Source organism: Loxodonta africana, chromosome X (genome assembly GCF_030014295.1).
Source record: "Loxodonta africana isolate mLoxAfr1 chromosome X, mLoxAfr1.hap2, whole genome shotgun sequence".
In the NCBI taxonomy this organism is placed as follows: Eukaryota; Metazoa; Chordata; class Mammalia; order Proboscidea; family Elephantidae; genus Loxodonta; species Loxodonta africana.
In genome coordinates this window covers 128,418,512-128,443,849 of record NC_087369.1, presented here as the reverse complement: position 1 = coordinate 128,443,849, position 25,338 = coordinate 128,418,512, and the positions used below count along the sequence as shown (strand labels likewise).

At 48.4% G+C, this 25,338-nt stretch overlaps 1 protein-coding gene across 2 annotated transcripts in view; it reads left to right on the top strand.

The window, feature by feature from the left end:
- The first annotated feature begins 506 nt into the window (after positions 1 to 506).
- The window catches only part of TSC22D3 (TSC22 domain family member 3), a 62,208-nt gene continuing 37,376 nt past the window's right edge, over positions 507 to 25,338 (top strand). The window contains exons 1-2 of one of the 2 annotated variants that reach the window (XM_064278662.1): positions 507 to 1,381; positions 2,730 to 25,338. The exon at positions 2,730 to 25,338 is cut by the window's right edge and continues 33,355 nt beyond it. In XM_064278662.1, coding sequence (XP_064134732.1) covers positions 1,062 to 1,381; positions 2,730 to 2,907 — 498 coding nt within the window. In that variant the 5' untranslated portion in view covers positions 507 to 1,061 and the 3' untranslated portion in view covers positions 2,908 to 25,338. The remainder of the gene's footprint in view (positions 1,382 to 2,729) is intronic. The other variant, XM_023553918.2, reaches the window with a different exon arrangement.

Genomic DNA, 25,338 nt, shown 5'->3' with positions numbered 1-25,338 from the left:
TGAGGCTACTTTGAGCGTGCCTGTGTGAGTTTGGCGTAAAGCATTTATTGGCTGCTCCTGATGCGTGCCTGGCACTGACTCCCGCCGAAAACCGGCTTGGTGGGGGAGGGGGGCGGATTAAGGCTGTGACAGGACGGGCTGTAGCGGGCGTTGTCTCTCCTGTAGGGGGACCCGGGCGCGGTAGGCGCCTCCAGGCGAGCGACATTTCCCCTCCCGCGGAGCTGGGACTTGCGAGGCAGGGCAGCTAGGGCGGCGCGGCGGCCGGACGCGCTGCTTGTAGATTTCAGGCGGAGGATGATCCCTGAGCGCAGAGAGAGCCCGAGAAGGGGCGCCAGGCGCACAGAGAGAGGCAGAGCCCGCCGGGCTCCCGAGAGCGCGGGCGACGGTGCGAGAGCCGCAGGCGGTGTGGACGCTAGGGTGCGGGCGGGGGCGGGGGCGGGGGCGGGGGCAGGGGCGGGGGCCTGCGCCCGCCGGGGAAGCCGCGGAGGCTCGCTCTCCGCCGGCCCCTCAGGAGTAATTTACATGCTGTCACAGCCCGGCGCTGACTCCAGGGCGTGCAGCTCGCTCCCTTGCTCACTCGCGCTCAGCTCCTGCCACCGCTCAGCCGGCACAGCCCAGGGGAGCCCGAGAGCGGGAGAGCCAGGGAGCCGCCGAAGGAGGCAGTACAGGAGGGAGGGAGCGAGGGCGCCCTGCTGCCAGCCCTTCCTGCCGCCACAGGTCCGCCCTGAGCCTGGATCACACTTGGGAAACTTGGGACTCGCTGGGGCTGCGTGTGGCACCTCAGGGGGGCGACCCCAGCCTCCGAAGAGGAGAAAGAGGAGGAACTGAGCCTGAAGGATCTGCTCCTAGCTGTTTGTCCAGCTGTTTCTATTCGCACCCGGGGCAGCCCAGCCAGAAGAGGGCCGAGTAGAGGGTGGCCGGCTTAGGCGCTAGTTGCCAACACTTCTCCTCACAGCTTGTCTTTTCCAGGCACCCTGGAGTCCCCTCAGGCCAGTCCAGAGGGCGCGCACCTGCCAGCCGCCCCTGACCTCTCAGGCCGTGTAATTCTCGAGCCCGAGGAGATGGCCCTGCCCAAGACCGACTGCCGCTCACCTGTCGGCCTTGACTGCTGCAACTGCTGCCTGGACCTGGCCCACCGGAGCGGACTCCAGGGAGACAGCAGCGGGGAGAACAACAACCCGGGTAGTCCCACTGTGAGCAACTTTCGGCAGCTGCAGGAGAAGCTGATCTTTGAGAACCTCAACACCGACAAGCTCAACAGCATAATGCGGCAGGATTCCCTAGAGCCAGTGCTGCGGGACCCCTGCTACCTGATCAACGAGGGCATCTGCAACCGCAACATCGACCAGACCATGCTCTCCATCCTGCTCTTCTTCCACAGGTGGGTGGCGGGGCACACGGGAGGCTGTGGGGGGGGGGCGGGCATGCGGTCTCCACTCGAGCCAGCCTCTGCTGGACCCTTACCTCTGACAAAAGGGGCAACCAGGAAGTTGGTGAAGGGCACTGGAGAGATCAAGCTCCCAGGCTGCCATGGCTGAATCCCATGGAGCTGAGAGGAGGCCTGTCAGGTGCAAGCCCTACTATGAACGGTGCCTGCAGAGGCTTTCCTGTGGGGCCCAGAAGGTGGGCAGACCCCTGGATGGTTTGGGGGTAGCCGATGGTATCCCTTCCTCAAAGGCATACATTTCCACAGCCACTTTGGAGATTCTGCCATGAGATGCTCTTGCTTCTCAAAAGCCCTAATAGAAATGTGCCAACTCGGATCGAAACCACAAGGGGGTTTAAATTACTGGTGGCCCTGACTGACAGTGAGAGCAAGCAAAATTTCTAGATGAATTAAGCTACTAGTGGTGTTGGAGAGGGTGGAGAATAAGAAAAATCAGAGACCTACAAGAATTTTTTGAGACTCTGGATCGAGGGAACCCACCCCTTCCATGGACCACAGCCTTGAATTTCAAATGACGGCTAAAAACAGCCCCAGAGAGTATCCTAGGACACCTCTTTGAGTACCTCAGGAACTTTGTGTGGATGTGCGTGTGTCAGAGTGTGGGTCAGACTTTCTAGAAATCCTGCTGGGGAGGCAAGGAAGAGAGAGGAGAGGGGAAACACAATGGGAAGACCCAAGGCGGCCACTGTCCCTCAGTCTGAGGGAGTCCTGGTAAGGGCCAGCCTGGGGGAACAACTAAGGCAATTTAGAGGCAGGCAAGGTGATCTCAAGAAACCCTGGCATTTGGTGTTCTTAGAGCCATCAGGACAGGGCAACGGTATATGGGTGTGGAAGAGTAGATTTTATTCTCCCCCACTGATGCAGGTTATGTAAGAGAAAGAGACTCCCCACTGTCTCTTGAAGGTTCCTTCTAGCTCTGAGATTCTAGGACATGGGCAAATGGTTTGCCTAGTTAAGGTACCAGCCAAGGAAGTGGTACTCACGATGATAAGAAATTCAGGGCACCCACAAAACATTTGGATGGCTTTTCCGTGACACACAAATAGGAAATTTTAAAAGCAATCGAGAAAGACAGGAGCTACCTTCAGTGCTAAGACCAGGTTTGCCTCCCTTTGCCCCAAAACAAATCCACCATCACCTCCCCTCCTGCTCCTAACCTCAATGGGTTTGAGGCGCCTGGACATGCAGGACTGCCAACTTGGTTAGCAGTATCATAACCGGTTGTATTTCTCAGCTACTTTCGATACATGGAAGCCCTTTCCTGCCTGTTATTTCACTTTAGACATCAAATTATCTCATCTAAAATAAACCAGGCCACGAACGGAACAGTTTGGGAGGGAATCTTCATTTCTGGTGAAAGACTACTAACAAGTGTATTCGGATCACAGACGCTGAAACCCTGCGGAGCGAAATCCTTAACAAGGTTCCTAACAATTTTGCATGACTCTGTTGGAGAGTGACAGCAGGTGGGAGTGGAGGGGAGGGGTGGTGGGAAAAACCTAGAAAGAGCCAGTGTAGCATTAGCATTGTTTAAGCTGGGAAAGAAACTGCCCCCTAAACGGCTCTCCCTTAACTCCATCCAGAAGAATCTGGTGAAGTGTGAGAGGGGTGCTTCCCTAGGTTCTGGGTCTAGGAGGGTCGGACCTGGGTGAGTGGAGTGTGAAGCTGAGAGTCTGAGAGCCTGAGATCACAGTGTTCACGTGTGCCTTGCCTTGGGGAGGTTTTCTGATTGTCTGGGCTCCTTGAATGGAAATACCTCCTTTGTCATATACTTCACGGACACCTATTTATTGACTCTTGGTTCTTGGCAAAGCCTGGAAATGCTATGGGGTAGAACTGATGCTGAGGGCATCAGTGGAGAGAAGAGGAAGGATTGTTGAGGAGATTGTATCTGAGCACCCTGCCTCCTGGGATCAGAGCAGCTCAGCACCCTAAATAGCTGAGAAGCTAAAAAGCAAGCCCCCAGTCTTCCTTGAGGTGGGAGAGTGACAGGGTCGTGTGCTAACAGCCTTGTATTTCTAACAGGACAAAACGTTCTGTCATTTCCCTTGACAACAGGGACCCTATAGACTGGGGATCCTGAATTTGGTTTAGGTTTGCCCAGAATGACATGCTTATTAGCAAACGAGGAGATCATTGTTGTTGGTTATTATGGGACCTCTCCAATGGCTGGGCTGGGCAGCCTTCACTTAAGTAAAAATCTCCTCTCTTTCTTACTTCATTTATTCCCTGGGTTTCCATCTTCACATTTCAGCCATTGTTTTTACTTCTATTGCATTTAATCATTTGATGTTTCGATTTTCTGTTTGGGCATCTTTCCCCCTTGAATTTGCCTACTTTTCAAGGCCACCTCTTATCCTGGAGAAGCTACTTTCCCCGCCCCGCCCCCGCAACTCCTGCAGCCCATCCCCTTGGGAAGAAGGGCGAGGCACATTCTTGATTTGTATCTGGTTTGTCTGCTTTGACCTGTCTCTGCCTCCCAACCTAACTCTTGGTTTCTTTGGAGCACAAGAGTATAAGCAGTTTGAGGGTAAAAAACAAAAAACCAAACCTGTTGCCATCAAGTTGATTCCGACTCATAATGACCCTTTACCCCAAACCAAACCTGTTGCCGTCCAGTCAATTTCGACTCATAGCGACCCTATAAGACAGATTAAAACTGCTCCATAGGGTTCCCAAGCCTGTAAATCTTATGGAAGCAGATTTTAACATCTTTCTCCTGCGGAGCAGCTGGTGGGTTCAAACCACCGACATTTCAGTTAGCAGCGGAGTTCTTTAACCACTGTGCCACTAGGGCTCCTGCAATTTGAGGGTAGGGCTTGATTTTCCCTCAGCTTTCAGTTTTTTTTTTTTTTTTCAGTTAGACAGTTGGTACTCAACAAAGGTTTTTTAGTTGGTTGACTGCTTAACTGCTGGTGTGGTCCCATGTAAAGATTTTACAACTTTAACCTAGTCCTGCAAAACCCTTATTAAGGTTCGAATGTGGTTTTCTCAGTTTCAACCACATGCAGGAACTCTAAAAGCCTGGAAGAAGTACTGATGGACATTGTCATCTGTATACACACAAATCATCCTCATTGGTAATGAAGCAGCCCTGGTGGCACGACGACTAAGCACTGGGCTGTTAACCAAAAGGTTGGCTGTTTGAACCAACCCAGCTGCTCTGCGGGAGATTTGCTCTTGTAAAGATTATATTCTAGAAAACCCTATGGGCAGTTCTACTCTGTCACGTGGGGTCACTATGAGTTGAAAATCAACTTGATGGTACACAACAACAACAGCAGTAATGGGCCTGCAGCTTGTTGGTATGGAAATAGTGCCTTTAAACTGTTGGGAGGAAGCTGTGTATTTTAAACACCATCCTTTCCATCTTATGTTACATAATACCTAAAATTGAGTGTTTACAGTGTTGTTGTTGTGTACCATCAAAACAATCCTGACTCATAGCGACCCTATAGGACAGAGTAGAAGTGACCCGTAGGGTTTCCTAAGCTGTAATCTTTATGGGGGTAACCCTGGTGGTATAGTGATTAAGAGCTATGGCTGTTAGCCAAAAGGTTGGCAGTTTGAATCCACCAGGTGCTCTTTGGAAACCCTATGGGGCAGTTCTACTCTGTCGTATAGGGTCGCTTGCTGTGAGTCAGAATTAACCGGATGGCAACGGGTTTCGTTTTTTTGGTTTTTAATCTTTATGGGAGGAGATTGCCAGGTCTTTTCTCCTGAGGAGCTATTGGGTGGATTTGAACTGCCAGCCTTTCAGTAAGCACCCCAGTGCTTAACCATTACCCCACTAGGGCTTCTTGTTTACTAAGCATTAAATGAAATTATCTGTATAATCTCATTTAATATTTACACCAACCCTATGAAATGCACACTATCATCACCCATCTTCATTTATCACCCTTCTTTATCTTATGAAGAAGGAAATCAAGGCTTGGAGAAATTAAGTAACTTGACCAATGTCTCACAATGAGGAGCAGAGCCAAAACTCCAACCAATATCAGTCAGACACTAAAGGATTGTCTATGAAAAAAGAATTGCTAAGCAGAGATAAATGTGATCCCCGGTCTTATCCAAATGCTCAAAATGTCCTCAGTAGATAAGGTAACCAACTGTCCCGGTCCCAGGACACAAAACAAGACTTTCAGTGCTCAAAATGGGACGGTTCCAGGAAAATTGGGATGGTTGTCACCCTATTATAAGGGTCCACCACCTTGTTGTTTGAATATGCTTCTAATACTGGAAAACTCAGCAGGGAGACAGAAAATGTTGGGAAAATAGCTGAATTTTCCATTTCAATGTAGCATATTTAAAAAAAAAAACTTCTTAGTTGGAATTTGAGGGGCCTTACCTCTGTGATCTGTAAGATGTGGCAGGCTAGAGTGGGAGCTTTTGCAATGTTCTGTTGTTGTGATTGTTGTTATTGCTGTTACCTCGAATTTATTTCTAAGATTTTATCCAAAACTTCTTAATCAGCTGTATTCTGCCTTTGGGCCCAGAGCATACCTGCCAAGTGTGATCTGAGGTACTCTGAATCTGAGTTCCCTTCCAGCTCTAAAAGCCCTAGAATTCTACATTTAAGCCTCTGACCTGGCAACAACTGGTTCCCACACATAGATGATCAGAGAATAATAGTAATAACAATAACAACAACAATAGCAAACGTTGCTAATTATTTTGTGTGTGCTAATTCATTTCACATCATTTAACATTCTTTATCAGCTGCTAACCTAAAGGTTGGGCTGTTCGAACTCACCCCGCGGCCCTGGGCGATCTGCTCCAGTAAAGATTACAGCCTAGAAAACCCTATGGAGCAGTTCTACTCTGTCACATGGGGTCACCATGAGTCCAAATAGGCTCGACGGTACCAAACAACAACAACAATTGAGCTGATGTATAGTGAAAAAAGAAAGGCTATAGATTTAGAGATCAGGTTTCCATGAAAAGTTTGCTTAAAAAATTATTTGTACTTCTCTAAGTGAGCCTTGGAGCCCTGGTGGCACAGTGGTTAAGTGATATAGCTGCTAACCAAAAGGTCGGCAGCCTGTATCCACCAGCAGCTCCTTGGAAACCCTATGGGGCAGTTCTACTCTGTCCTATAGGGTCACTATGGGTCGGAATTGACTCAACAGCAATGGGTTTGTTGTTGGGGTTTTTTTGTTTGTGTTTTTTATTTTTTTGGTTAAGTGAGCCTTAAGGAGTCCTGTGACACAGTGGTTAAGCGTTTGGCTGCTAACCGAAAGGTCAGTGGCTTGAACTCACCAGCCACTCATGCGAGAAAGTTATGGCAGTCTGCTTCCGTAAAGATTTACAGCCTTGGAAACCCTATGGGGCAGTTCTGCTCTGTCCTATAGGGTCGTTATGAGTCGGAATCAACTCAATGGCAACGGGTTTGTTTGTTTGCTTTTTAAAGTGAGTCTTAGGACTAATTGAGAGTGGTTTCATAAATGTGTGTTCCTGGGCCTGACTTCTGTAGAGATAGCCATTTCCGTGATGTGATTTGAGAGGCAAATATACTCTCCTACCTGCTAACTGTAGTGCCTAAATTCATATTTTAAGGTTCAGTTCTCTGTCCATGTACCATATAAAAATCCTGGCACATAGGACCAGTGGTATGCAGACCACACCTTGAGAAACCCTGAATTAGAGATTGCAACCCCTTGTCAACTAATTTGCCATTTGATTTTGAGGATGGAGTTCTTTCTTTGCTGGAGAGAGGTTTTGAGTTTCTACGTGGTTAAGCCTGTCATTCTTTGCCTTTGTGGTTTTTGCCTTATCAAGCTTTGAAGGTCCTTCCCTGGCCCAAGGTAATTTAAAATAACTATATTCTGAGTGTTTAGTGGTCCGACAAAGAATAGTCACTCTTGGATTAAGGTACATTCCCTGTTAAAAACCAAATGCATTTACAAACTTACCATTCAGGGTTTGGATGCCTCATGAGAACCCCAACATGTAAGAAATGGTCTTTTTGCTGAAGGACAAATATGAGTTGCATGTGCTAAGAGGCTAGTATGTGGAGCCCATCCTTTCTCTGGTGAATGAACCTAGTGCCCTACCCAGCACCTACTTTTCAACACAACTTCTGGTCTTCTACTCATAGTCAGTCAGGCCACACATACATAGTAACTCTCATGAAATGACCAAATGTGTGTTTCTTTGGAGAAAATGCCCCTCATTGATTCAGCTGCTGGTGCTAGTTAGTGATTCCAATAAAAGAAAGCTAAGAAGTTCAGCAAAGTGATGGTGTTAGCGAAAAATTGATGTTTTGTGAGGGGAATGATATATTGTCAGGATGTTAATGAATTTGTGGGTTGTCAAAAGTTTAGTATGTATCCCTTATGAATGGCCAGGATCTACTGTACCTTTTAAAAGAGTGACATATGACACCATTACTCACCATTGGCTACTTTACATGGATTTGTTTGTCAGACCCTTGTTTGGGGTAACAACTTACTGGGAGAAGCATTCTATGGGACTGGGACAGAGGAAAGCCAACTGTGGAGAGAAGAGGTAAAGAGACAAGGCCAGAGTCGATGAAAGGTCTAGCCTGGGTGGGCAGCATGAGGGAACATGGAAAGAACAGCACGAATTTCACCTACTCCTCAGTTTTGCCCACACCTCAGAAAACAGCTCTTCACTGGATGACCTTATTTTCCCTTGCTGCCTAAAGAGAAGGTTAACACTCCTGCTTATATTTGCACTTCTAGATAAACCAACAAGCTTTCAATTCCAGGTAGAATGTTGGCTCCCTTCCAGAACAGGTCCTGAAAGCCTGGGTAAGTGGTGATGGCTGGGTCTGGCCAAAGCTGCCAGTGTCTCAGGGTCCCCTTGAGTGACTGAGCTCAGCATAACACTTGCCCCCATCGTGTGGGTTTGTTGAAAGGAATGAATGTCTGCTATGTCTGCACCCGAAGGTGAGTGTTGCTCTGTGTTTGTTAATTGCGACTCTGCTCCTACCTGAAATTTTTTCTTCTTATGTAAGGCATCCCTCAAGATAACTACAAAACCGTAATCTGCCATGGCTGGCTAGGTTTATGTAACAAATTGGGTGGTGTCGTGCAATAGCCTCTCTAGCCCACAAGAAGCCAACGTGCTGAGTGGGACTGAGGCTTGAGCCCATTTGGTGGGGCACTTTGTGTGCCTAGTGCACTCAGGGGAAAGCATTCCATAACCACAGGGGTCATAAAGATTAAATTTCCCTTTTAGATGAAGGGACCAGTAATAGTCCAGGACATGGTGTGCTGTCCCAATGCCTACAATAATGGGATAAGGGTTAGGGCTTCACCGCAGTCTCACAGCTTTGGCAGACAAGACCCCCCCATAGAACTCCATGGGCTAATGCGAGGCCTGCGAAAGCCAGTAAGGCTAGATATCAGCTGCAAAGCAACCTAGGTCTGAAGAGGAGTCAGGTCAGGAAAATGGCTTATGGAGGCCACCATCTACCAGGGTGAAATTCAGCTTAGGTAAGGAAGTGGAGTGGACACAGATGGAGTCTGTGAGAGTTGAAAGTAACTTTCATGCTTTTCCAAATGCTAATCCAGGCAGGAGGGAACCTTATCAGCAGACAAGGGAGATTCACTTATACCTTATGGCTAGAAATTCCTACCCCAAAGTAGGTAAGATTCCAGCCAGTGAAGGAGACTGAATAGGAAGCTTTCCATTGTAGAGACACTAGCGTCAAGAAAAACAAGAGCTGGAAGCATGTTTGGTCAGTGATGACCCAGGCACACTATCAGCCTTCCTCTCATGGGAGCCATTTTCCTCGAATAGGCCCATCCTGAAATCAGGGCGCTGCCAGTAAAGAAACACAACAGGGACCTTCTCCATCCTTCCTCTCAAGCTACTTCCTCTTGTCTTTTCTTCAGGGGAGATGGAGAACAGCTGCTAACAGCTTAGGGGTCTGGCTAGGATTCCCACTCTGTGCTATCTAGACCAGTGATTGGTTACAGTGATCCCTGAGGAAGAAGGGGGTGAGAAGTGAGAGGAAGGGGTATGGTTCCAGGGGATCTTTCCTGGCTTCCCCCCTGAGCCCCCCTTCTTCAGCGCTCCCATTTAGCCTCACTCCCAGACTAGGCTGGGACCAGGCTAGCCTGAGGGCCCTGACTCATATCTCATATAGCATCTTATGTAACAGCCAGGTTACTGAGGCATCAAGCTTCTGCTTGCTCCATGGCTGGCTTCCCCGGGGCTTGGCATTTGGAAGCCTGCTGGGGGTCTAAGTCGAACTCATCATACTTCTCAAAGAAGAGCGCCTACTCTCCCTAGTATACAACAGTTTGTCTGCTCAGAGGTAAGTGCCAGGCTGCAGAGATGATTCCCCCCAGCCTCCACACTCAGCAGCAAATGTAAGCAGGCAGGTGAGCTGGAGTGGACCTAATTTGGCTTGAGGCATTTTTTGGGGGGAGGGCTCCTGCTATCACCTGATAGTATAGCTGCTAAAGGGATGGCCCAATGCACTTGGAAGGGTCCCAAAACAGGTCGCAGAAGTCTTTCTTCCTTTTATATCTGCTTGTTGGTTCAGGGACTGTTCTGGGGACCCCCAGAGTGAGTGACATCAGGTGGAAGGGGGTACTAGAAGCTGGGAAAATTCTTTAAAGGAAGACCCTTAAAGAGCCAATTACCAGTCCATTCTCCATGAAATCTCAAAGTCCCCGAGGCTGGCATAAATTCACAATGATTCTCAGCTTGCTTCCCGGCCTATTCAGAAAATTATAGGTACTGGCTTAGAGCAACCGAGTCTACCTACAGTTAAAGTCAGGATTGCTGTATTCTATGGAACATTTCCCTAATAAGCTAATTTGACTATCTCCATCAATCTAATATTCCATTGGATCCATTTGTGACTAAACCAATAGTGCCTCTTGCTCCCTTCCCTTGTCTTTGCCTCAGCCTGTCCCACTGTGTTGCCAGGGGGTAGATGGCTCACAGGCTCAGGGTAGGTGGGGACACTGCTCTCCAATCAAGAAAGAAAAGAAGAAACAGGGAAACAAAGTAAGAAAGGTGGCCTGGAAATTAGCAGCTGGCATAATTTGTATCCAAAGCTCAGATTCAGGAATCCTCGGACAGACTCAAGATCCCCATCTCTGTGCTTAGAAGAGCTGGGTCTCTTAATTCCCCCAGATCACAGCCAGAACCCAGTGATAATCAGGGGCTTGAGATGGAGATGCGGAATTTCCTTTTCCTGGGAGCCCTCCAAGGTCTCCAGCTCCTCACTTCTCACATTCTGTTGCTTCATAGTCAGTTAAAAAAAAAGGGGGGGGTGGCGGGAAAGATAAGAAAAAACTGCTCAGTTATCAGATACCTGGAGAAATGATTGATGGCATCACCTCATTCGGCCTTGTACTGAGCAATCAAGCACTTCAATTAATCAATCCATCATTTATTGACCAAGGGGCTGCTATTTATCGAGTGCCTGCTGCGGATTTATTGAATGCCTGCCCTGCTAAGCATTGTAGAGGACACAGGCGAAATCAAAGGCTAGAACCAGGTCCATGAAGAGTTGAGAGTGTAGCTGGGGGGATTGGAGCAGCTGCACCCAAGGCCAGCAGGGAACAAAGCAGCACCACCAGGGTGACCCCAGACTGCTGAGAGCTGAGGCAGGGGGCTCAGCACTCCTTGAAGGAAAGGTCTTAAGCTTACTGTTCCCTAGTTTCACATGTCCAGAGCTTGGGCAGTGCCAAATCAAACTAGGAAGGGAAAGTCTTTTTGTGGCAGTGGCTTCCAGCAGGGCCTTAAAGAATGGGTTGGCACTGGAATGGTGGGACGAGGGTGCAAGGCTTTCTGCTTGGGAGGGAGAGGGGACACTTGTGAGTCTAGCGAGGTTCACAGGTAGGAAAGGTTTGGCCTGGGGTAGGGATGGCAAGGAGCACCTTTGATTCTTCCTGGGCTGGAACCCAGAGTCTCCAAGCATCAGAAACAGAAGAGAAAGGCCCACTCTGACCCTCTCCTTATTGCTGCCTCTGAATCAGGACAAGCTGGACCCTAGCGTCCTCTCCTCAGGGACTTGGGCTGGCCCTGGATAAGTGGAGGCCTTCAGGATCTAGGGTTAGTGTCCAGTGCTGGGGACACTGGAGTAAGACTGTCCATTCCAGGTACTTGTTGTAGAGGTTGATTTCTCCATCCATGCCCATATCTTTTCCCACCAGTGCTCTGGAGAATTCACATTTAAGCTCATGAACAGATTTAGTCAACAACAAACATTCATTGCTCATCTTCTATGTGCCAGGCTCAGCGTTAGGTACTCAGAATATAATGGGAAAAACACAAAAGGCATGGTTTCGGCCGTCATGGAATAGTCAGTTGAGTGGGGGACATGGGTATTAACCAAGCAGACGCATTAATGACTAAGTGCCAAGAGGGAAAAGGAATAGACTCCTGTTAGAGAGTATAACAAAGGATCAAACAAAGCTTCCTGAGGAAGTGACATTGAGCCAAAGAAATGAATCTCTAATGGTGAAATGCTAATCATCAGAGCCAGGCCAAAAGACATTTTCAACAGAGGACTTTCTAAGGAATCCCTGAAGTCATACCATGTAGGTAGCAGCTCTTGCCCCTGGAAATATCTCCAGGCCATGAGAGGCCAGCAGGTTCAAAAGGGGAGAACTGACAACATCCTGACAAGAGGAAGAGATGAGTTTGAAACCCATGGGGCAAATAGTACTCAATGTCATCCTTTGCTAAAAATAGTCCATGACAGTATGGAAATGTGTAAAGGCTGGCCCTGGGGACTGGTGATAAAGGATATAGCTTGTGGGGAGGAAAATTTGTTTTTGTAAATTACTTACTGTAAAGAAAAAAGAAAGGGAGGGTCGTCTGGGTTTTCCTTTCCCTTTGCAGGCTTCCTTCTGAGTTATGAATGCTTCTCATTGTACAGAGGCAGTGGGGCACGGAGCTTCAGGCTGTGCTCCTTCTGGGGCCCGAGATATAAATTTTCCGGAGTACAAATGTCAGATATTTGTTTAGACTGAAAAACAGCCTAAATGCAGAAGGGAAGAGAGGCTCCACCTCCGAGAAGGGAAAAGAAATTGATCAAGGGGCTCCAAGGGGCTTTCCTTGGAAAGAGGAGGCCCCATCACAATAGCAAGGCAGGTGAAAGCTAAGAGCTCAGTGTGATCCAAGGGAATCTGATTGTGAAGGGGCTGGATTAGGCCAACAAAACTTGTCTAGCCAACAGGAGGTAAACCTGGGACTTGAAGGATGCGTGGGGGCAAGGCTAAAGGAACTAAGGTTATTAGTCCAGGAAAAGAGAAGTTTAAGGTTTGGGTGGCGGGTGGTGGAGAGGAAGAAGAAAGGTTGATCTTTAAGCATAAGAAAAGCCACAACCCAGAGATGGTGACCAGCTGTTTCCCAACCACCCTCCGAACAGAACAAGAGGAAACAGGCCTACACTGTAGCATGAAGAATTGAGATTAGATAGCAGAAAGAACTTCCTGACTACAAGCATTCTTAGGAGCTGAACGAAATTACCCCAAGGGATGTTATATATAATTTATAAGATGGTAATAGTGGTGACAGTAGCAATGAAGAACTGGATTAAAGTGTGAGAGGGCTGATTATAAGGACCATGGACAGATGGGGAAAGACAGGGGAAGCAAAGGGGCCAGAAGCAGGTGCTTATAAGGAAAACGAAAGTGCATATATAGTAGATAAACATGTTTTCATAAAAAATAATTTCGTAATGAAAATGTCTATGAAATTTCCATCAGAGGTCAGTCATTAAAATTTACATATACCTTCCTATAACTGCAATGAACTAGGGAGCTGTTAGAGTCCCTTCCAGCATCCTCCAGCCTTCTCATCTCCTGGCTAAATTAGCCTTAGTGGGGCACCCCATCCTTCACACTCTAACAATCTTGGGGACGCACCCCAATGTTGGGTACATTGAAGTAAGACTACCCCCCACCCAGGTACCTGTGGAGGATGATTTCTCCGTCCATGCACACAATGAAGATTAGACACAGGGGAGACAGTGGCAAGCCCCAAACCAGGCAGGTCTCTGCTGCAGGAAACTTACAATCTAGTGTTGGAGACAGACATCAAATAATAATTACACAAATCACTACATTATTACAATTCATCCTAATAGAGGAAAAGTGCAGGAAGCTGTGAGGACACAGATAAGGGGGCTTCACCCAGGATTAGAAAATCTGTGAAGGAAAAGTCACCTTGTTAAGACACTGGGCATTGCATGAGTCTCTCTGTGAGTGACTCTTGCCCTAAATCAGGAGCAAGGAAAAGCCAAATGAATCCAGTCACCACTGATGCCCTAAGATATGGATTTTGAAGCACCTCTGGCTCACGGAGGCCCTGTCGGATAGGAGCAACCCCCCAAGGAAATTTTCTGACTGCTAAGATCAGCCAGCCTTGATTTAGGCAGAGCGAGTCTCTAAGGTCCATAATGGCCTATCAGCTGAAAAGCAGCATCAGAAAGACTTGGAAGAGCTCATCACCTGTCAGACTGACGGGGGAAAGTCAGTGAAGAGTGTACAGAACTAATGAGCTGAAAAATCCTCTTGAAACTGACTCCCAGAAATGACGATGTCTCCAAAATACTGTACTCTCCGTCTTCTCTTCAAATGAGGGAGACTTTGCTAGTATATTCTAGTAGTAGCTAAAAGGTGTGCCCAGGGCTGGTTGAGCAGGAACCTGATCTGGTGGAGCCAGGATCCTAGAGAGGCAGAGCCGCCACCCTTATCTCACAGGGGTGGGAGATACTGGCCTTTTGGGGGAGCTGGCATGTACTTCTCCCCCCTTGCAGGGCTCCAGAGGGGTCACCGAGGTGTAGAGAAGGTCATTAGTCAGTGTGCTCATGAAGCACAGAGGCTGTGCGTTGGATAGACCACTATGGACAGATGATGACATTGGCAAGTGACAACCTCTCTCGACCTCAGTATCCTCATCCAGAAAATGATGGTAGTGTGGTTGGGAGGGATGAGTGAGAGGACAGTCCTAGAAAACCCTCGGTAAAGGAAGGGAAGCCTTCATTATGATGAGGCAAGTTATCCATGTACCAGAACAAAATCTTACCTGACTTGCCTTGCCTCACTCTCTCACTAAACACTTCTCTCACCAATCCCTCCTCATGTTTTGTCAATCACGTACCCTCCCTCACCTGCCCAGAGCCAGCCCTAGGAAAGTGGTACTGTTAGTTCCTTGCTGACACCTGCAACTTCCTCTTCCGGTCTCTGACACCCAGCCTACAAGCTTTCTTCCTATCAAGGCTTGCTTTCCAATCTTCTCAGCTCACCTGCTGAGGGACGGGAGTGAGGGGGGCTGCCGGGAGATTTGACATTTTTACAAGGGATCAAAACCTACAGAAGCATGAGGATGCTCTACTGGTATTGCTAGCCAATGGGTAAGGATTTCAGAGGACACTGGGTCTAAGGACTGCCTCTTCAACACCTGGAGCTTAGACCTTCCCAGGGTTGGTGGCGGTACCTTCTCCCTCCCACAAGCATCTCAGAGACACAGAGGCTCAGAACTGGTAGGGACTTTGAAGCCATCCCATCTGATGCCATCCCATTACAGATGAGGAAACTGAGGCCCAGAGTAGGATGGGTACTTGCCCCAAACCAAACAGCCAATTACTGACCAGCTGGAAAGAGAAACCATGTCTCCTGATTCTCTGATCCAATGATCTTCTGACTTCTCATCTCTAGACGGCTCTGCACATCCCGTCCCAGTAGGTACACAAAATCTCCGTGCCAGCAGACCAACTTTGGGTCCACCTGATGCCAAAAACGGTGTTTTTTTATTTGATTTCATTTAATGGAATTGACCAGTGGTTTGGGTGTTATGAAGCCCCAGCCCTGGAATCCTGCTTCTGCTCAGGCTGGGGCTGCATGCCACAGCCACAATCATGCAAGAGGGACAGAAAGGCCTGCTGTTCGGGTTGGAAAAGAAATCAGTTGCTGAAACATTGGTCTTTTTGAAAGTTCCAACCACAGGGGCTGGCTGGCAGAGCCGCTGTCTGGGCTCCCCCAGAGGATCCGGCCCTCCCCTTCAGTCTGGGAGTTGGTTTAGGAAGCTGGCCCAGCCTCGGTAGAAGATCCCGAGGGCAGCGCTCGCCCCAGGAGCTCCAGCCTTCCCCCAGAGCCTGGGAGCCCTGAAGGCACTCAGGGCCGGGAACTTCCTCCCGCCTCCACAACTGAGCCAGCCCAGGCTGGCCCCCAGGCTCCCTGAGCACTTATTCTTCTGAGCCTGGGAAAGAGTTTCCAGTTGCTCCCGCCCTAGCCCAGCAGCTACAGAGAGCAAACAAGACAGGGAGGTGGGAATCAACCCCAGCCAGGCAACCCAGGCTTCCGGGGGCAGTGTTGAGATGAAGGCAGAAAGGCTGGAGGAGCCAGAGCTCATGGATGAGCCACAGCTCGGAGAGGACCCTGAGCTCGTGGAGGAGGCACAGTTCCTGGAAGAGCTACAGCTTGAGGTGGTGGAAAGTGGGTCAGATTTGGATCCAGAAGATCTGGGTTCGAGTCCTGACTTTGCCACCAATCTGATGCTTGAGCTTGAGTAAGTAACTCCCTGCCCTTCCGTGGGCTGCTTTCCCCGCCTGCAAAACGGGGGAGGGGAGATACAACATTGTCTCTAGGATCTCTTCCGAAGCAGATATTCTGGAAGATTACACCTCTCAAGTCTTGATGTGTACGGACAGGATGCATGAAAACTTGAATAAGGCATTGAACCCCCGGAATGATAGAATGGTGGGGGTAAGAAAGAGGGGGTTCATATGAACAGGACAAAAGAAAACAGAATGAGAAAGTGGCAAATATACAAGAGTCATAACCTCAAGAGGGGGTCCAGGCTAAACAGAACGTTAGGGTCAAGATTTTCAAAACTCAAGGATGATGGGCTCAGAATGAGTTAGTAATGAGAACCCGAGTGTTTGGGGATGTCATTAACATGCAATTACTAATGAGCCCCTCCACCAAATGTCTCCCAGTGGCCCTTTCGGGCCCCATACCACACGTGCTGAACCCAGAGTACAGTTTTGGGGTTCTTCGTGTGTGTCTTTGAGGGAATTCTCGATTGAGTGGAGGGTTTTCAGGTCTTGGATGTTGACATCCAGATCTAAAAGAGAGCCTAAAAAGAGGGTCTAGACTGGCCCTAGAAAACCTACTCTTTTGGTAACCTCCCACTCTCCCAAGACCCAGTACTGCATGACTCTGAAGTCTGTCCCTTTGAGAATCCGATGGCAGTTATTTAAAACCACTGGGGACTGGGGGATCCCCCAATAATGCACAGGTGAGCTCCCAAAAACCAATCTGCTTGCTGAGTGTTGGTGATCGGTACATTTCACTATATTCAGATTCCTTCAAGGTTGATCATTCCTCCCTGGGGGTTATATGTGGGGAGTCAAAGCCATAGCAGGTGACATTTCACTAACCAGAGAGCTCCTTGCAAGGTCAGGCACGAGAGCTTTGGGGATCCCTATGTGACAGAACATCTCCAATGTCCTTTGCCAGCCATGTACCAACTGACCAGCGTCTCCACTGCTGGGGAAACTGTAGAGGAGGGAGCTAGTAGAAGGGGAACCTCCCTCCACCTGTCTGACACCTGCCCTCACCACCACACAGCCTGCTCTCTCCCCGACTTCTTGGCTAAGGTCATTCACTCAATAATAATTTATTGGGTTATTTCTTGCCACTCAGTTAATCAATCATAGACTCCTAAGGCTGGAAGGGATCTTAGAATTCCGGCAGAACAATGGCTTTCAAATAATGCTCTACTATATAGAGCCCCCTTAGCACCCTAGGGATTGCTGGATGGGGCGGAGGAAGGAAGAAACAGAAGAGAGTTTGGGGGAAGGGAGGAGAGACAAGGAGGGGGAGGTGAATTTGAGGAGGGAGGGCGAGGACAAAGTTTGGAGGAAGACAAAAAGAAAGAGGGGAGGTAGATTGTGTCACCACCCTAACCACACAGAAGTTACTCCTTGACATGAACTAGGGCACAAATAAGAATCTGCATGAGTCTTTTGAAGCTTATAGGATTTCTGTCCTCACTTGTCTTGCTTTTCCTCACCGGAGGATTTTCAAACTGGGCTGCACTGAACTATGAGGTGTCTCCATGTGGGTCGTGGTGACTAGGGGCTCTGGGCGCCCCCCTCCTCCACAGCAGGGTGGGCGGAGCTCTTGGCGTTAGTCCCGCCTCCCTCAGAGCCCTTCTGCTCCTCGAATGGGTTTGTACCTAAAGCTCCTGACACCTAGTGACTAGGTTAGATTGGGGGGTGAGGGTGAGGATAAGGGAGGATTATTGGTTTAACAACAACAAAAAGTTGTAAATCACTGAAGGATCTTAACTCCCTAGCCGAAACTGAAATCTCTTCTAAAGCATCCCTGGTGGGTGGACACAGTGCCTCAGGTTGACTGCATCTAGCACAAGCCTGTTCCCTTTTTGATCAGCCCTGATCGTTAGAGAGTCCTTCTGTCTCATCAGCATCTGCACACATCTTTCTTGCCTACAATACTTTGGCTGGACTCTCTCCTCCTGTTCCTGACCACCGGGGCGCAGGCAGAGGGAGAGGAGGGTCGCTGGCTTCCCCAGGAAGATGGTGTTCCCAACCTGGAGCACCACATGCTTGGCCACCCTGGGCAGGGCCGGACGTTACTGGGGCCTGTGTGAGTGCTGGGGCAGACAGTCAGGCTACTGATGTGGGCTTGGGGCACTCCAGCCCATACAGCCCCAGGGGCCAAGAGTGAGGAAGTTCACTCCACAGAGGGCACTGCCCGAGTTAAGTGAGGTCTAGTGTGGAAATCTCAGCGGGGGAAATAGCTGGAGGGAAGCAGCACTTGACAGGGAATAAGGGCCCTGTGTTCGGTTGCAAACGCCAGCCTTGGCTGGGCTGTCACCTGAAAGGAGGAAAATAATAATGGCCAGGGCCCTGGTCCTGAGAGGAAGGAGCAAGGGAGCCTGGCTTGGGACAGTATTCAACATTTGGGGCAGCCTAACACCCTGCCGGCTTTACATTTGAGGAGGCAATAAAGCCCTGCTTGTTGGTGGTAGAGACCATATGCGTGCTCTATGCAGAGAGCACTGTTTCCTAAAGTGTGGTAAACATACGCTGGTGGTTGGTGGTACATGGGCTAACTTTGTTTTTCTATTTTTATAGCTATTTACTTATTTAATGTGTATTAGAAAAGAATATGTCTAACACATATGCCTTAAGATTTCCAAAATGTTATTTCTAAGGATGAGGCATTTTTAAAAAACGAGTCTATTTAATTTCAAGAAGATAGGTAAATCACAATACTGGTGGTACTCAGATACGGCAAAAATCTTGACAGTGTGGTTCACAAATAACTGACATCGGGGACATGCTACTACACTATCTGTTAGTGGAGGTGGGGCAGGAGAAGCCAGGGGATAAGTAACAGGAGCCATACAGTATGGTTTGAGCCCTTCTTTTTCATGTACACCTAGCTCGAAGTCCATTCTGACAATCTTATTCCAAGTGTAAGAGTAACCTGCTATTTTTATATCGCTAGTGTCCTGCTCTGCCCCATGACACTCAACACTCCAGATTAGCAGCAGGCTTTTTCACTTGGTTGAAGGCACTGTCTCTATCATGCTCCCACAGGCATGGGAAAATAGCCACCAGAGAGTTGGTGGGGCTGTCCTCACCAACTTCCACTGATTTCTTCTCAGCATTGTTCACAGACATATTCAACTCAAATTGAAGGAGGTGTTTCTGGGAAGCAAGTCAAGAGGTTACAATCTTTCTCTGAATGCACAAAGCCACAGCTAAAGGACAGGAAATACGTCACTGAGGCAATTTCGCATGGACTTGCGCTGATTTCCGGACAGATTCGGACAAGATTTGGTGGGAAATTTGTACAAAATCAAACTACAAGAGGGTTCCCACTTCTGCCAGGAGTTTGTGATGTGCTCTGTGTAAATAAGTTTGGTCCGCTTCCTCCTTCTATTGCCCTGAGATATAGAGAACATGATTAGCCTGGCTGTCTGTGGGTCGGAAGGGCGGATGAAGAGGGTGAGCCCTAGGAGGAAGCAGAAAGGTGAAGAAGGTTATGGGTTTGGTCTCCTGCCTTCTGGCTGGATTGTACCTCAGTAGACTTGGGTGTCTTTCCTATGTTGTTTGGTCCCTTGAACTGTCTTTAGCAAAAGGTGACAGCTGAGCTTCAAATACCTCTAAGAAAGCAAATTCCACAATGCCCTCTGGTTGTATGTTCCAGTGTTTAACAACCACTGCTCTCAGAGGCTGTTACTCCTCATTCTGTCTTCCAACTTCCGTACGCCACTGAATATGCTTAAATGGAAGTTATCATGTCTCTTTTCAGCCTTCTCTTTTCCAAATTTGCTAAATCCATTGAAACAAGAAAAAGACTTTTGAACTGGCTTACATTTCTCTATCCTGTAGACATTCTCCAGGTTCTCTGCCAGAGATTTCATTTGTCCTCTGTAAAAATTGAGATTGTAACAGACACACCTTTGCCTCTAACCAATCATCCCAACCACTTGTCTGACCAGTGACACACATTTACAAGATGGCTGGTTAGGAAAGGAGCAAAATTAACGCCACAGCGGACTCAATCGCCTGTCTTAACCCCCTGAGTTAACTTTCCAACAGGAGACTGGAGCTGTGTAAGGTTTCATTAGTGGCTGATGACAAGAAATAGAGAAGAAGGATGACCTCATAGTTCCTACATACTTCTTTCCTATTTAGAGCATCCAGAATCATGTCAGTTCCTCAATAATACTAAATGGTGTGCTAGCGATTCATTGCAGCTCTGTCGTTAGCCGCCCTACCCGCATAGCCTCATTCTTGTATCTGGGTAGAGTCACACTTTGATTATCCCTATATTCATTATCCACTTTGTGGATTATCCATTACTGTTGTCAGTTGCCAGTCAAGTCGACTCCAACTCATGGCGACCCCATGTATGTCAGAACAGAACTAGGTTCCATAGGATTTTCAAGGCTTTTGGAAGCATATCACCAGATCTTACTTCCGGGGCACCTCTGGGTGGATTTGAACCATCAACCTTTTAGTTGGCAGTCAAGCACTTAACCATTCACGCCACCCAGAGACCACCATTGATTATCCATAAACAAAAACAGAAACGAACAAACAAACAAAAAACATTGCTGTTGAGTCAGCTCCGACTCATAGCCACCCTATAGGACAGAGTAGAACTGCCTCATAGAGTTTCAAAGGAGCGGTTGGTGGATTCCAACTGCCATCCTATTGGTTAGCAGCCGAGGTCTTAACCACTGTACAGCAAGGGCTTCTGGATTATCCATAAAAAAAAACCATAGCAGTCGTTAAATCCCAGGTTGTCCCCGCCCACCTTCTAGCTAGTTTCTGGGTACTCAGGGATGCAGGGTCACTTTGACACCAGTTCAAGTCAAGCATAAAGAAGAAAAATAATCATGTGTAGCCAGCTTTGAAATGCTCTACGGGTCAATTTCTTCTTTTCAGTAGCCCTGCCTTCCTAATTATTTGAGCTGATATGAAAATGAGCTTGCATCCCTGGAGTATACAGAAAGTAGGAGGAGAAACTGGGCATAGGGAGAAGCTAAGCTAAGATCAAGCATTGCCACAAATATTTCACAAAGTGAAACAGCTGCCCCCCAATACTTGGGAGTTGACTTTCAGACATGCAGAAGTAATTTTTGGGTGTCTTTGGAATGTGTCATAAAGGCGCCTGTCCACTGGTACCTAGTTTAACTTGGAGAGACACAGGGCAAAGGAGTTCACAGGAAATCAACAGTTCCCTTCTCCCTCTTCACCATAGCCTGATGGCTCTATCACTGTGCCTAATCTAATCCCCTGACCTGTGCAAGTCTGAAGGAGGTGGTGCAATTCATCTGAGGAAAATCACGTCTGAGACAGGAAGGGGCACGGCAGCCTCTTCAGCCAAGGATTTATGTGTCTGTCACAGGAGGGAAGTGTGAGCTGAGAAATGACTCCCAGAAGTGCTAGAATTGGAAGAGGCAGCACTGCTACCTCTTACAGTCAGTAGTGTATTCATTCAGAATCTATGCTACCTTAGGAGGCCTGTGGCCTGGCCCTTCCTCCCTTCCTCGAGTCCATCCTTCTCCCTCCCTCCCTCCCTCCCTCCCTATCTCCTCTCTGGCTCAGCACACACCTAAGAAAACAGCAGAGCCGGCCAGGTGGACCCTGCCAAGGGCCAAGATGGAAGGGAAGGAAGGATACCTGTTGCCATGGAATTGATTCTGACTCATAGCGACCCTATAGGACTGAGTAGAACTGCCCCATGGGGTTTCCAAGGCTGTAAATCTTTACAGAAGCAGACTGCCACATCTTTCTCCCACAGAGTGGCTGGTGGGTTCAAACCGCCGACCTTTCTGTTAGCAGCTGAGCGTTTAACCACCGCACCACCAGAGCTCCGTGAAAGAAGGATAAAAACAAAACCCCACAGCGAGAGCTTATGCTGCTTTTAGCCTGATAGAGGCCAAAAGGACAAGCCCTAGACCCTTCAGCCAGCCACAGCAGGCTTGCAGCCGAAGCCATGTTGCCATTGCCGGAGCTAGTGGCAAAGAGTGTCTGGGTTTCCTCCAATCCCTGCAGCTTGCAGAGGCCAGCAAGCTCGCTCAGCTGAGATCTATCTAGACTTCAGGAGGAATAATTCTTGCTGTCTTTGTGAATTGATTTTTGCGTTTTTTTGCCTGCCATGCGTATCTTGGCTATGGGCCCTCTGCTGAGCCTGGGACTGCGTCTTTGCTCCACATCCCTTTCCCTGCTGCAAGGCTGCCAGACAGGCTCCCTTGGCAACGTCATTAGGCTCCAGTGGTGTCTCTGGGGAATCTGAGCTGCACGGCAGCTCTCCATCTTTAGGGCTTTGGTTGTCCAGATGGCTTCTACCTCTCCAATGCAAAGGGCCCCTGGCTGAAAAGTAGAACCCAGCTGTCTTTGGGAGCACCCTCTCTGCTCAAGTCTGTGCTGGGCATTGGTAGAGACAGGCCAGGAAAAAGCCCTGGCCTCCAAATGCATTCCTTCCCTATCCTTGGTCTCCAGGGCAGGGGTTTGGCTAGAGGAGCAATTCCCTCCCCTTCCATGACAAAGAGAAGCACTGGTGGCACAACTGTTAAGCACTCACCTGCTAACTAAAAGTTTGGCCTTTCAAACCCAGCCAGTAGCTCCATGGGAGCAACACCTGGTGACCTGCCTCTGTGAAGGTTGTTGTTGTTGTGTGCCATCTAGCCGATTCCGACTCATAGTGACACTATAGGGCAGAGTAGAACTGCCCCATAGAGGTTCCTAGGCTGTAATCTTCACAGAAGCAGATTGCCAGGTCTCTTCTTCTGCAGAGCTGCTGGGTGGGTTCAAACTGCCAACCTTTCAGTTAGCAGGTGAGTGTTTAACCATTGGGCCACCAGGGCTCCCTCCATAAAGATTACAGCCTAGAGATTCAGGCATTTAACAAAAGAACTATGACAAAGTGCCAATACTGTTTTCATAGCTCTTCTTCTTAGAAAGCAAGAGGTGCCTGAAAGCCCAGTAGGAAAGGTGAATGCCACCGAGGCCCCAAGCCTAGTCCTGCCTCACCAGCACATGGTCCCTGCATTGCGTGGGAAGAGATGAGTGTGAATTCTAGGGAAATGCCTCTGTCTGGAGAGGAGATTGTATCTTCCTTGTTGTAAGCCTAATTGCCAAATCTGTAACATTTTCATTGAGGATAGAGGAAGTAGGCATATCTCTCAGAAAATGGTTCACTGGGTAGGATTTTTTTTTTGACACTTCCTTTTCTCCCCCATTCTCCCTTCTAGCAGAGACGCCCTCAAACTATCCCCTTTCCACCTGCTCTGGACTCCCGACTATTGGATGACAGCTCACGTTCCAGAATTTTCCCCATCCCCCTGGCCCCTTGCCCTTCCTCCTCAGGGTCTTGCTTTCTGCTAATGCTGAGGTGGTAAAATGAATCAAGCTCTGGTGAAAATGGCTAGTAATATTGAATACACTCCTCTCCCAAGTCACAATTCTGTTTCAGTGGTGGACCTTCAAAAGGAATAAGCAAAGTGAGAAGTGCAGAGTTAGTAGTGGGGGGCTAGTGGAACTGAGCTTTTGCAGCAAGGTCCCTTTGACCTTTAGCAAACCCTCACATCATGCTATGTAGTCAGCCACCCTCTCCATCTGTGTGTAAGGCCATCCTTAGGGATGTGGTTGACATTAGCAGAGGGAACAGGGAAAATCTGAATTACCTCTCTCCTAATCCCCATATAAGCCCAAACACAAGATGCAACAGGGGGTGGGGTGTCAGGGTGAAGTCCCCAGTTTAGCCTTCAAACAGGTGCCTGATTTCTGCCTAGGCCTCTGTTCCCTACAGGCAGGCACTTTTTGGAGGATGCGGGGAAGAAACTGGAAATTCCTCCTAGTGTGTACCTGACTCAGTTGACTTTTTAAATATTTGAGAATGCAAAACTGAGGCAATTACTTGTAATAGCAAAACCATTCTTGCTTGAAGGGAGGAGCTCTAACCATTTACAGAACAAAGGTTACAGTTCTTTCTAGGGGTCTGTTGCAAAGCTATTTTTGGCTCATTTGCTCTTCTTTCCTCCTGGAGTTCTGTTCCCCTCTAGGCCCCTCAGGAGCTCCTCTCTCCATCTCTTTCCCAGTGTCTGTGCTCACACAGGCTTATGCAGGGGAAGTAACCCCTAGCCAAGTGATTCTCTCATCCAACACACTTTCCAAGATGGTCCCACTGCTCCCTTCCAGAAGAGCAGGGACAAAGACCGTCTGGGCCAATATAACAAGCTCTTCCCCTCATCCAAGGACACCAGAATTCCAAATGCTCTCGTTTCCTTCGAGCACAAATAGCTTTTGCTGCTGATCCCTTGCTCTGGGTTCCCCATTTCCTGCTCAGCCCTGGCACAGCAAACATGTCTCTGTAGCAGCTACCTCAGGGTAATTTGAGAAGGAGCTCTAGGCCACCACATGTGGAAAAAGAATCAGGGGAAGACACATGTGGAATAAGAATCTCCTAGAGAAAGATTCTGGTCTTTTGAAAATGGTCTCAATAATATAGAAGTACCAGCACTGGATGTTTCTAGGATTTTAATTTACTCTAAAGTGATTGTATTATTATTATCATTATTTTATCCTCCCAGCTACAGTAACTCTAACAAAATCCCTGACTCTCTTCCACCTGCCTCAAGGAGTCACAAACCACCCATCTCCTGGCTGTGTGAATGTCTTGGGCACACATACCTCTATCCAGCTTGGGTCCTTGATTTTGTACCTGCAGGATCTGATCAATTTCTGCGTAGTCGATCAGATGCCCCCTATTGCTGAGCCTGTTTGGTTGGAGAGGATGGGAAAATGGGGCAAGTGCTCCAGCAGGGAGCTGTTGTCTGTTTCCCCATCCCTCAACCCCGCAGTTCTCTCAACTTGTTCTATGTCTCCTGTTTCTAGGCTCCAGTTCTGGCCAGGCGCAATACTCCTTACCTGTAATGTTGCGTCCACTGTTTTACCCACTATACTTATTCTGCCACCTTACCCACCACTTCCACTGCTTCTCCTCTGCTCAGCTCCTACACTGGTGGCAGGTTTCTGTCTGCCTGGCCACTGAACCCACCAAAAGATGGCAGGGCAATTCTTTCTGGCCTTTTCTTCTTCACCATGCCAGGATGGTCATTCATGGCGGGACCATAGGTTGCCTTTGGAGGAGCTGATTCAGCAGACTCACCGTGGGGAGCGACTCCTTCCTCCACAAAGTTAATTGAGAAACCGGGAGTGCTGCTCACATTCATTTGGTCTGGGCTTTGTTTTACCCATTTCTGGATTTGTGGTTTTAATAAGCCTTCCAGCATTGACTGCCAAGGCTGCAAGCCCTTTCTAGAGTACCAAAGGTGGAAGCCTGGGACCCTAGACAAAACTGGGTGTTGCTCCCCCTCTGTAAGCCTTTCTATAGCATATT